The sequence below is a fragment of the Nerophis lumbriciformis genome, linkage group LG25, assembly GCF_033978685.3.
Source record: "Nerophis lumbriciformis linkage group LG25, RoL_Nlum_v2.1, whole genome shotgun sequence".
NCBI classification, from domain to species: domain Eukaryota; kingdom Metazoa; phylum Chordata; class Actinopteri; order Syngnathiformes; family Syngnathidae; genus Nerophis; species Nerophis lumbriciformis.
In genome coordinates, this window is record NC_084572.2 from 30,748,133 (window position 1) to 30,760,864 (window position 12,732).

The window sequence follows — 12,732 nt, forward strand, 5'->3', positions numbered from 1 at the left end:
GGCAGGCCCACAGGCCACGCCCCCCTCCATAACATGTTTTATATTCTAGTTTCTTCAAAATAGCCGTCCTTTGCTCTGATTACTGTTTTGCACACTCTTGGCATTCTTTCGATGAGCGTCAAGCACACCTGTAAAGTGAAAACTATTTCAGTTGACTACCTCTTGAAGCTCATTGAGAAAATGCCAAGAATGTGTGAAAAAGTAATAAGAGCAAAGAGTGGCTATTATGAAGAAACTAGAATATAGAACATGTTTCAGTTATTTCACCTTTTTTTTTGTTAAGTACAAACCCCGTTTCCATATGAGTTGAGAAATTGTGTTAGATGTAAATATAAACGGAATACAATGATTTGCAAATCCTTTTCAACTCATATTCAATTGAATGCACTATAAAGACAAGATATTTGATGTTCAAACTCATAAACTTAATTTTTTTTTTGCAAATAATTAACTTAGAATTTCATGGCTGCAACACGTGCCAAAGTAGTTGGGAAAGGGCATGTTCACCATTGTGTTACATGGCCTTTCCTTTTAACAACACTCAGTAAACGTTTGGGAACTGAGGAGACACATTTTTTAAGCGTCTCAGGTGGAATTCTTTCCCATTCTTGCTTGATGTACAGCTTAAGTTGTTCAACAGTCCGGGGGTCTCCGTTGTGGTATTTTAGGCTTCATAATGCGCCACACATTTTCAATGGGAGACAGGTCTGGACTACAGGCAGGCCAGTCTAGTACCCGCACTCTTTTACTATGAAGCCACGTTGATGTAACACGTGGCTTGGCATTGTCTTGCTGAAATAAGCAGGGGCGTCCATGGTAACGTTGCTTGGATGGCAACATATGTTGCTCCAAAACCTGTATGTACCTTTCAGCATTAATGGTGCCTTCACAGATGTGTAAGTTACCCATGTCTTGGGCACTAATACACCCCCATACCATCACACATGCTGGCTTTTCAACTTTGCGCCTATAACAATCCGGATGGTTCTTTTCTTCTTTGGTCCGGAGGACACGACGTCCACAGTTTCCAAAAACAATTTGAAATGTGGACTCGTCAGACCACAGAACACTTTTCCACTTTGTATCAGTCCATCTTAGATGAGATGGACTGATACAAAAGCCGACGGCGTTTCTGGGTGTTGTTGATAAACGGTTTTTGCCTTGCATAAGAGAGTTTTAACTTGCACTTACAGATGTAGCGACCAACTGTAGTTACTGACGGTGGGTTTCTGAAGTGTTCCTGAGCCCATGTGGTGATATCCTTTACACACTGATATCGCTTGTTGATGCAGTACAGCCTGAGGGATCGAAGGTCACGGGCTTAGCTGTTTACGTGCAGTGATTTCTCCAGATTCTCTGAACCCTTTGATGATATTACGGACCGTAGATGGTGAAATCCCTAAATTCCTTGCAATAGCTGGTTGAGAAAGGTTTTTCTTAAACTGTTCAACAATTTGCTCAGGCATTTGTTGACAAAGTGGTGACCCTCGCCCCATCCTTGTTTGTGAATGACTGAGCATTTCATGGAATCTACTTTTATACCCAATCATGGCACCCACCTGTTCCCAATTTGCCTGCACACCTGTGGGATGTTCCAAATAAGTGTTTGATGAGCATTCCTCAACTTTATCAGTATTTATTGCCACCTTTCCCAACTTCTTTGTCACGTGTTGCTGGCATCAAATTCTAAAGTTAATGATTATTTGCAAAAAAAAAAAAGTTTATCAGTTTGAACATCAAATATTTTGTCTTTGTAGCATATTCAACTGAATATATATATATATATATATATATATATATATATATATATATATATATATATATATATATATATATATATATATATGTATATATATATATATAAATCATTGTATTCCATTTATATTTACATCTAACACAATTTCCCAACTCATATGGAAACGGGGTTTGTACATAACTCCACATGTGTTCATTCATAGTTGTGATGCCTTCAATGACAGTCTACAATGTAAATAGTCATGAAAATAAAGAAAACTCATTGAAAGAGAAGGTGTGTCCAAACTTTTGGCCTGTACTGTATATGTATTTTTTTTTTTAATGTATTCTAACTCGTGAATAAACAAAAGTCAGCTAACAATGGAGGTAATGGGAGTCAATATGTCATTGCGCATATTTCACCTATAAAGTGCTCTAAAAAAAACCTCCAATATTTTAAATACATGCTGTAAGTGTATATGTAATGTAGTAAAAGGGAACATTCATAATAATAATAATAATAATTTTCAACATTGTAAGCATACGGCAGCAAATTTATTTTACAGACGCGTTACCATGTTCGCTTTTCCTTTTAACAACAAACATTACTAATCGTGGCAGGCTTCATGAGAGACGACGACGACTACTTTTGGATAAATAATGATTCAGAAACCTATATTTTTGAGCCTGAATATAAGGAGGATGATCTACAAGTTTCAGAAACTGTGCAAAACAGATGCAGCTTGAGTGAAACACTAAGCATCATGTAGCAGCATTGCCAAGTGCTGAACAAGAAACATAACATAATATAATAGAACATAATAAAGCAATCACTTACTGTACAATGTCTGCTCTCACCGGGATGCTGATTGATGGGGTGTTCACATCTTCCTGTTTAAATGGAGAATTAATCATAATCCTCACACAGGTTAAAAAAAAAAAACAGTGGCCGTAAACGAGCGTCTTTTCGTGTCTTTCTCGCCATCCCTGGGTCTAAGTTGAATGTCAAAGTTGACCAACTTTGCAGTTTATGGCCACGACCTTCTACTATCCAAGTGAGAGGCATGATTTATAATCTAAAAATAGCTTTTACCAGCTGCATAACATAGTTACCTCTCTCTGTGATCAATGTGCCGCTAAAAGTAGTTCCTCTACGTTAGCACTTAAAATGACAATATCGCTAATACTTGGTTAATATTCAGTTGGTGTATTATGTTGGTGTTTTTTGGATGTTTTTTTACAGGGCTTTGTGGGCGCAATATACACAATGTTGTATTGACTCCCATCAGCTTCATTATAGCCACCTTGTGTGTTTTTGTCTTACATAAGGATTGTGAGTGATAGGCAAAACAAAAAGTGCAGTTCCCCTCTAAGACTAACTTCTTTTTACACTTGCATCGAAATGTTAAAACAGCAATGAATGAGCTTATACCTCATTAAATGCTGACTAAGTTTTTTTTAATGGTCTTTTCTATCCCTGGCTTCATCATACAGAAGTTGACTTCTTTTGACACTTGACAGTTCAAAATGTAAAAATGTGATTTCAAACCTGTACTCTTCATACATAGTTTGACCCTGGAACAGATTATCTTTATCCAAATTCCCTATGTAAGTTTGGGTCCAAAGAATGTATTTGCGCACTGCATGTGAGGGTGCATGTTTAGTGAGCGCTGAGCCATGCAGCTTTCTTCCCCGCCCCGTAAATGTCTCCTAAAAAGTGTCTTCCTGCATGCAAATGGGTTCTTTGCTCTTTTATTGGTGTCCTTTTGGCTGAGTTTAAAACAAAGCAAATACTTTTACGTTTTAGGGAGCAATTGTGTGTGTGTGTGTGTGTGTGTGTGTGTGTGTGTGTGTGTGTGTGTGTGTGTGTGTGTTTGTTTGTTTGTTCTTGTATTTCTACCCTTCTTGAGACATCCATATGAGTCCATATAAGTTTTGACCGAAATCATGGTCCCAATACGGAAAACCATTGCATCTAATAGAGAATGTCTAATTTGCACTCCTGGTGGTGAAATTTAACAAAATTAGGGTGGACCCACAAAGGAGGGATTTTTCAAATTGAAGTGCTCCCCCTCTGGTCAACATATGAAATAACAAGTGTGTGTAAGAAATTGAAATGTGCTCCCTCTGGCCAAAAAAAAAAGGAAAAAAAGATAAATATGCATATAGAGACGTACTGTAAGTAAATAATGAAGATAAAAAACAAATTACAAAAAAATAAAATAAATGAACTAAAAGCAGTCTTTTTCTCACAATGTGTCGACCTTTTCTTATAAAATTGGGAACAATTTCTCATATTTTTTCTGTTATATTGCAATATTTTCTCGTAAAATTATTACTTTTTATGTAAAATTTTACTTCTTAATGCAAAATGGTGACATTTGTCATAAAATTCAGACTTTTATCACAACATTGCCAATTTTGTTGTTGTTCTTGTAAAATAGTGACATTTTTGAGTAAAATTATGACATAATTTTGCCGAGTAAAATTTAGATTATTATTACAATATTACCAAGATGTTCAAGTTTTCTTATAAAATTGTGACTTTTGTCGAGTAAAATTACGACTCTTTTCAGAAAATTGCTAAAATGTAAGCTTTTCTTGTAAAATTGCGACTGTTATTGAGTAATATTCCAACTTTTATCATAATATTGCATCAGTTTTTCTTGTAAAATTTTGACTTGCGTTGACTAAAATTACGACTTTTATTATAATACTGCCAAAATTTTAAGTTTTTCTTGTGAAATTGTGACCTTTTCTTGTGAAATTCCAACTCCTTTTTCACAACTAGCTTTTTTTATATTTGCATAGTATGTATGTATTATTAATGTTGTAAATACACTTCTTTATATATCTAGAAAGGGTGGTCCTAAAGAGGGAGGCATTTTTCGGAGGTCTCAAGAAGGTGACAAATATAAGAATGTGTGTGTGTGTGTGTGTGTGTGTGTGTGTGTGTGTGTGTGTGTGTGTGTGTGTGTGTGTAGGCTGGCGAGGGCAAAGACAGACAGGAATCTGCAGCAGCATATTTTTATTAGCCACTTTGTCCTGTCCTAGCATGCTTCCACTGTGCGTGTGTGAATGTGTGCGAGTTTCAACGAAATCTAGAATAAGTGTTGGTTTTGTATACTTGGACGTTGTTATTTCATACACTCGCTACAGTACTGATGTCATGGGGCTCATTAAGACAGAGTGACTAATTAAGTCAATGCACATGTTGGAAGGAGGGAGGAGGCCGAAGGAGGGGTCTCACCTACCAAGGGAGGAGAAAGTAAGGAAAGTTGTGCATCGAGAGGGAGGACTTCCAATATTTGGGGTCGTTTTTTTTCCGTCCTTTGTTCTGCTTACCAGAGAGAATAAACTTAGTGTTTATTCTGCTGCGTCTGAACACTTTTGCTCATTTTTGCTGAATCAGCCTGAATGTCCGCATCGTCCTAATTAGGAGGAGCAGGAGGCGGAGCGAAAGAAGTGACCCCTTTTTGATGGCACGTGTGCGCGGCTCTCGCAAGGAAGGGATGCTCGGGATGACCGGCCGGAGCTCAGCACGTGAGGTGTGCGCGCTGCTCCTCTTCTTCGCCGCGCTTCACACCTCAACAGCAGGTAGGGGGACGTCTCATCCGTGGACAAAATGTGCTCTTTTTTTTTTTTTTTTTTTTGACAATTGTTCCAGATTTTGTTGGCCCATCTGAGTTTGAAAAGTCCCATGCAAGGGGCCGTGTGTCACCACCTCCACCTCAAGGAGCTGACGGACACCTTGTTAAACGCTCCCTGCCCTCCATCTTGCATGCAGACACACAACTCCGTCATTACTGTCCAAATATGTGCCCCGAGCACATGTACAGTACAGTGAGAACGTCTAGCTTTGAATGTTCGTACCGCCTTTTTTGGCCTCGGAGAACGTTGACTGATAGAACGGTTTGGTCAAAAGAGCACACCAGAAATACAATACCTATTTTTTGTGAGGTTCTGGGTTAAAGGTGCGGCTATTAGGGAGTCATAATGGCAATGACCGTCTATTTCAGGACTATAAAACCCGAGTTCAGTTCAAAACTTGGGAAACAGACATTGTTGCAGCAAATTCCTAAAGGCACTAGAGTGCTCCTGTTGCATGGACCTGGCTGGCAAACACAGAACATTAGGGTCCAAATTCATGATTTACCAAACCCAAAACCAGTGAAGTTGGCATGTTGTGTAAATGGTAAATAAAACCAGAATACAATGATTTGCAAATCCTTTTCAACCTATATTCAATTGAATAGACTGCAAAGACAAGATACTTAACGTTCGAACTGGAAAACTTTGTTATTCTTTGCAAATATTAGCTCATTTGGAATTTGATGCTTGCAACATGTTTCAAAAAAGCTGGCACAAGTGGCAAAAAAGACTGAGAAAGTTGAGGAATGCTCATCAAACATTTATTTGGAACATCCCACAGGTGAACAGGCTAATTGGGAACAGGTGGGTGCCATGATTGGGTATAAAAGCAGCTTCCATGAAACGCTCAGTCATTCACAGACAAGGATGGGGCGAGGGTCACCACTTTGTGAACAAATGCGTGAGCAAATTGTCGAAAAGTTTAAGAACATTTCTCAATCAGCTATTGCAAGGAATTTAGGGATTTCACCATCTGCGGTCCGTAAAATCATCAAAAGGTTCAGAGAATCTGGAGAAATCACTGCACTTAAGCAATGATATTACGGACCTTCGATCCATCAGGCAGTACTGCATCAAAAAGCGACATCAGTGTGTAAAGGATATCACCACACGGGCTCAGGATAACTTCAGAAACCCACTGTCAGTAACTACAGTTTGTCGCTACATCTGTAAGTGCAAGTTAAAACTCCACTATGCAAAGCGAAAGCCATTTATCAACAACACCCAGAAATGCTGCCTGCTTTGCTGGGCCCGAGCTCATCTAAGATGGACTGATGCAAAGTGGAAAAGTGTTTTGTGGTCTGACGAGTCCACATTTGAAATTGTTTTTGAAAACTGTGGACGTCGTGTCCTACGGAACAAAGAGAAAAAGAACCATCCGGATTGTTATAGGAGCAAAGTTCAAAAGCCAGCATCTGTGATGGTATGGGGGTGTATTAGTGCCCAAGGCATGGGTAACTTACACATCTGTGTAGGCGCCATTAATGCTGAAAGGTACATACAGGTTTTGGAGCAACATATGTCGCCATGCAAGCAACGTTGTCATGGACGCCCCTGCTTATTTCAGCAAGACAATGCCAAGCCACGTGTTACAACAGCGTGGCTTCGTAGTAAAAGAGTGCGGGTACTAGACTGGCCTGCCTGTAGTACAGACCTGTCTCCCATTGAAAATGTGTGGCGCATTATGAAGCCTAAAATACCACAACGGAGACCCCCGGACTGTTGAACAACTTAAGCTGTACATCAAGCAAGAATGGGAAAGAATTCCACCTGAAAAGCTTCAAAAATTGGTCTCCTCATTTCCCAAACGTTTAAAAAGTTTCTCAGTTGGAACATTAAATATCTTGTTTTTGCAGTCTATTCAATTGAATATAAGTTGAAAAGGATTTGCAAATCATTGTATTCTGTTTTTATTTACGAATTATACAACGTGCCAACTTCACTGGTTTTGGCTTTTGGGTACCCCTTTAAGTCCTCTCCTTTTGGCAGTTGCAATTGTTTTCAATAATCTGATTTATGCAACTAAGGTTTGTTTACTTCAGATGCAGTCCATGGTCATTTGTTCAACTTAGTGGTGTTCCTCAAGGTTCCATCTTAGGTCCTCTCTTTTTCATCATTCACGCTATTAAACTCCCGCGAGTTCAGTTAACAAAACTTGTAAGAGAGTCACATTTTTGCAGCAGATTCTTAAAAACACTGCGATGCTGTCATAGAGATGATCTTAGACTAGCATTTTTGAAGAAGGTCCTTTTACAAACAACAGAACGTTCCTGTAACTCTAACAAAACAAATAGACCAACACCAAACATCTATTGTAGAGGGCACTTGTTCTCTGGAATACATAACAAATAAGACTAATTGTGAAGGGAGAAGTCAGGCCCCTCGGTCCTTAGCATTCTAGAAATGTGCGCTCCGAGACAATTCCGTTAAATATCCCTGGTCTATTTATTATTCTCCATGAACCAATTAACTCTAGCAAACAAACACAAAGAGACACCATATTTGTAACAATACTTGTTGCATATTTTACGTCTTCCTAGTAGGAACTGGTACTGTTCACATTTGAACTGGTACTCAGTTATACCAATTTTCAGTACTTATGTCTGTCTTAATAAAATTCATTGTTTTCGATAATCAAATCAAATATTTTATTGCAACTGTTGTTTAAAAATGAGCTAATTATGATAAGTGCTGTCCAGTTGTTATATCTTGTTTTATCTTCATCATATAATTTGCAAGTATGACATTAAGTTGCAATTGAATTCTAAGACAAACTAGTGTATAGTTTATGGTGTGTGTTTGTTTTTTGTTGCTCTATAAAAAGAGTTAGTACTCTAAGTATCGTACTTATTACGCACCAGCTGTTTGACTGTAACGTAAATCTTAGTTGTAGCTTTCATTAGCAAATTTGGCGCCATGTAAAATCGCTAATGTCAGTAGCAAAGCCAATGTGCATTAGCATCACGCTAGTGCATTTTTGGAAAAGTAGAGCCTTCCTTTACTTATGTTGTAGTGATTTTTTTTGTCAGTTCATTTGTTAGCATTTGCAGTATTACCCAGTGGTAGTTTGGCTGAGTCCGCTCTCAGTGCTGCTGGAGTGATCGCCAAGAGCCATCTGAGTCGGCAATCAGGCGTGACGTCACGCGTTCACAGGGCTCAATCTTAACTGCCCTATCGAGGCTATTTCAAAATGTGCATATGCTACTTGTTGCTAGGTAGAGTTCACAGTGTTCAACCATAACAGCCCTATAGAGGCTATTTAAAAATGTGCATATGCTACTTGTTGCTAGGTAGAGTTCACAGTGTTCAACCAAAACCGCCCTATAGAAGCTATTTAAAAATGTGCAAATGCTACTTGTTGCTAGGTAGAGTTCACAGGGCTAAATTATAACTGCCCTATAGTGGCTATTTAAAAATGTGCATATGCTACTTGTTGCTAGGTAGAGTTCACAGTGTTCAACCATAACCGCCCTATAGAGGCTATTTAAAAATGTGCATATGCATGTGTTGCTAGGTAGATTTCACAGGGCTAAATCATAACTGCCCTATAGAGGCTATTTAAAAATGTGCAGTAGAGTTCAGTGTTCAACCGTAACCGCCCTATAGGGCGGTTACGGTTGAACACTGTGAACTCTACCTAGCAACAAGTAGCATATGCACATTTTTAAATAGCCTATGTAGGGCAGTTATGATTGAGCCCTGTGAACTCTACCTAGCAACAAGTAGCATATGCACATTTTGAAATAGCCTCTATAGGGCAGTTATGATTTTGCCCTGTGAAATCTACCTAGCAACAAGTAGCATATGCACATTTTTAAATAGCCTCTATAGGGCAGTTATGATTTAGCCCTGTGAAATCTACATAGCAACAAGTAGCATATGCACATTTTTAAATAGCCTCTATAGGGCAGTTATGATTTAGCCCTGTGAAATCTACCTAGCAACAAGTAGCATATGCACATTCACAGGGCTCAATCATAACTGCCCTATATTGTGGGGCGGTATAGCTCGGTTGGTAGAGTGGCCGTGCCAGCAACTTGAGGGTTCCAGGTTCGATCCCCGCTTCCGCCATCCTAGTCACTGCCGTTGTGTCCTTGGGCAAGTCACTTTACCCACCTGCTCCCAGTGCCACCCACACTGGTTTAAATGTAACTTAGATATTGGGTTTCACTATGTAAAGCGCTTTGAGTCACTAGAGAAAAGCGCTATATAAATATGATTCACTTCACTTCACTATATAGGCTATTTAAAAATGTGCATATGCTACTTGTTGCTTGGTAGAGTTCACAGGGCACAGCCATAACTGACCAATGAACAAAAACGACATACATTAGCCACGCCCACTAAAAAACCAACAGGAACAGGAAGTCCTAGAGTAATGCTCCAAAAAGTATATACTATAGAGCAGTGGTCCCCAACCACCGGGCCGCGGCCCGGTACTGGTCCGTGGAGTGATTGGTACCGGGCCGCACAAGAAATAAAAAAATTTAAATTAAAATAATAATAATTTTTTAATTTTTTATTGAATCAACATAAAAAACACAATAATTCACATTCATTCGCAAAAAAAAGGGTTGTTTCTTTCTGTTATTAATATTTCTGGTTCCTACATTATATATCAATATGGATCAATACAGTTTGCAGGGATACAGTCCGTATGCACACATGATTGTATTTTTTTATGACAAAAAAAAAAGAGAAAAAAAAATGACCATACCCTTGCCCCCTCCCCCCCCGATCCGTGGGACACATTTTCAAGCGTTGACCGGTCCGCAGTTACAAAAATGTCGGGGACCACTGCTATAGAGGCTATTTAAAAATGTGCAAATGCTACTTGTTGCTAGGTAGAATTCAAAGGGCTCAATCATAACTGCCCAATATAGGTAGGCTATGTAAAAATGGGCATACACCACTTGTTGCTAGGTAGAGTTCACAGGGCACAGCCATAACTGACCAATGAACGAAAACGACATACATTAGCCACGCCCATTAAAAAACCAACAGGAACAGGAAGTCCTAGAGCAAAATGCTCCAAAAAGTACACCATAAGAAATATGAGACAAGTTAATTTAATTCCGTGCACAATCGAACCACAACTCGTGTACTTCAGCGGGACACTGCCTCAAAGGCAGATAGAAATGAGTGTCTAGAATAAAAGACAGTGTGCAGCCTGTCCTCTGACAGGTGATTTTTCGTCGTGCCAGGTCATGCAGGAGTGAATCCTGTTGAAGTGAGCTGTCTTAATTCTGTGGGCTGCTCGGCCCTCAGTGCACATTTCCTAGACACACGTCGTCTCCGTGTTTGGACTTGTTCTTCCATACCTGCAGCGTGATGGATGTTTAACCCGTGCAGCTGCTGAGTGAAAGTGAGTTGTGCTCAACTCTACTGTGTGATTTGCATTCTCATCACTATTATCAGTAGTGTTCGTATCTCTGCTCACCTTGAAGAATTCCAAAAGTAGTCTATTAGAGGTTTGCGAGCTAAGTTCTTTAGGTGCCTCAGGCTCATACTTTGCTTCCACTGTATCCTTAGAGACCACAACATTAGGTACACCTGTGCAGTGTAATTAGAGAAAATATTATCAGGACTATGCAACAGGTGTCTCCTTTTTGGCTTTTAGTTGTAGTTAATATAATCATTGTTAGTGACATTGTGCTACAAATGAATCCGGTACGGTTTGGGATACAGATTTTTGGGTTATCCAATGAAAATCTGAAGTTAGTTTTTTCCCCAAATAATTTTCTTATTTTAAATTAAAGCTATCATATAACTTGGTACTTGACACATGCTAACAATGGTGCGTTCTATTTGTACTACGAAGTCAAAATTTCCGAGTTCCTAGTAGAAATTTGTCCAAAATCTTTATTTTATTTTATTTTTTATTAAAGCTATTATATAACTTGGTACTTGACACATGCTAACTGTTAGCATGCTAACGTAAGCTCGTGTCAAGTACCAATAGTGTGTTCCATTTGTACTAGGAAGTCAAACTGTCCGAGTTCCTAGTAGAAATATTGCCCAAATAATTTTCTTTTTTTAAATTAAAGCTGTGGTATAGCTAGGTTCAAGACACATGCTAACTGTTAGCATGCTAACGTTAGCATGTGTCAAGTACCAATGGTGCGTTCCATTAATACTAGGTAGGAAGTCTAGTAGAAATTTGGCCCAAATCATTTTTTTTTTTTTTAATTCAAGCTATCATATAGCTTTGTACTTGACACATGCTAACTGTTAGCATGCTAACGTTAGCATGTGTCAAGTACCAACGGTGTGTTTCATTTGTACTAGGAAGTCAAACTGTCCGAGTTCCTAATAGAAATTTTGCCCAAATAATTTTCTTTTTTTAAATTAAAGCTATTATATAGCTTGGTACTTGACACATGCTAACTGTTAGCATGCTAACGTTAGCATGTGTCAAGTACCAATGGTGTGTTTCATTTGTACTAGGAAGTCAAACTGTCCGAGTTCCTAATAGAAATTTTGCCCAAATAATTTTCTTTTTTTAAATTACAGCTATTATATAGCTTGGTACTTGACACATGCTTACTGTTAGCATGCTAACGTTAGCATGTGTCAAGTACCAATGGTGTGTTTCATTTGTACTAGGAAGTCAAACTGTCCGAGTTCCTAATAGAAATTTTGCCCAAATAATTTTCTTTTTTTAAATTAAAGCTATTATATAGCTTGGTACTTGACACATGCTAACTGTTAGCATGCTAACGTGAGCACGTGTCAAGTACCAATGGTGTAATCTATTGATACTAGGAAGTCAAAATTTCCGAGTTCCTAGTAGAAATTTGGCCCAAATCATTTTCTTTTCTTAAATTGAAGCTATCATATAGCCTGGTACTTTACACATGCTAACTTTTAGCATGCTAACGTAAGCACGTGTCAAGTACCAATGGTGCGTTCCCTTTGTACTAGGAAGTCAAAATGTCCGAGTTCCTAGTAGAAATGTATCCCAAATCATTTTCTTTTTTTAAATTAAAGCTTTCATATAGCTAGATACGTGACACTTGCTAACTGTTAGCATGCTAACGTTAGCAATTATCAAATACCAATGGTGCGTTCCATTAACACTAGAAAGTAAAAATTTCTGACTTCCTAGTAGAAATTTTGCCTAAATATATATATATTTTTTAATTAAAGCTATTATATAGCTAGATACATGACACATGCTAACTGTTAGCATGTTAATATTAGCATGTGTCAAGCACCAATGGTGAGTTCCATTTGTACACGCAAGTCAACATTTTCTAGTTCCTAGTAGAAATTTCCGCTTGAACGCCCCTGGATTTCCGACACGGAAAGTCGGAGCATTCCCAAAACGGCTGCTCTGAATGTAAA

General features: G+C 38.5%; 1 protein-coding gene across 2 annotated transcripts in view; it reads left to right on the forward strand.

The window, feature by feature from the left end:
• The window catches only part of LOC133621806 (uncharacterized), a 150,893-nt gene that overhangs the window by 20,637 nt on the left and 117,524 nt on the right, over positions 1-12,732 (forward strand). For both annotated transcript variants that reach the window (XM_061984177.1, XM_061984176.1), the window contains exon 3: positions 5,174-5,331. In XM_061984177.1, coding sequence (XP_061840161.1) covers positions 5,214-5,331 — 118 coding nt within the window. In that variant the 5' untranslated portion in view covers positions 5,174-5,213. The remainder of the gene's footprint in view (positions 1-5,173; positions 5,332-12,732) is intronic.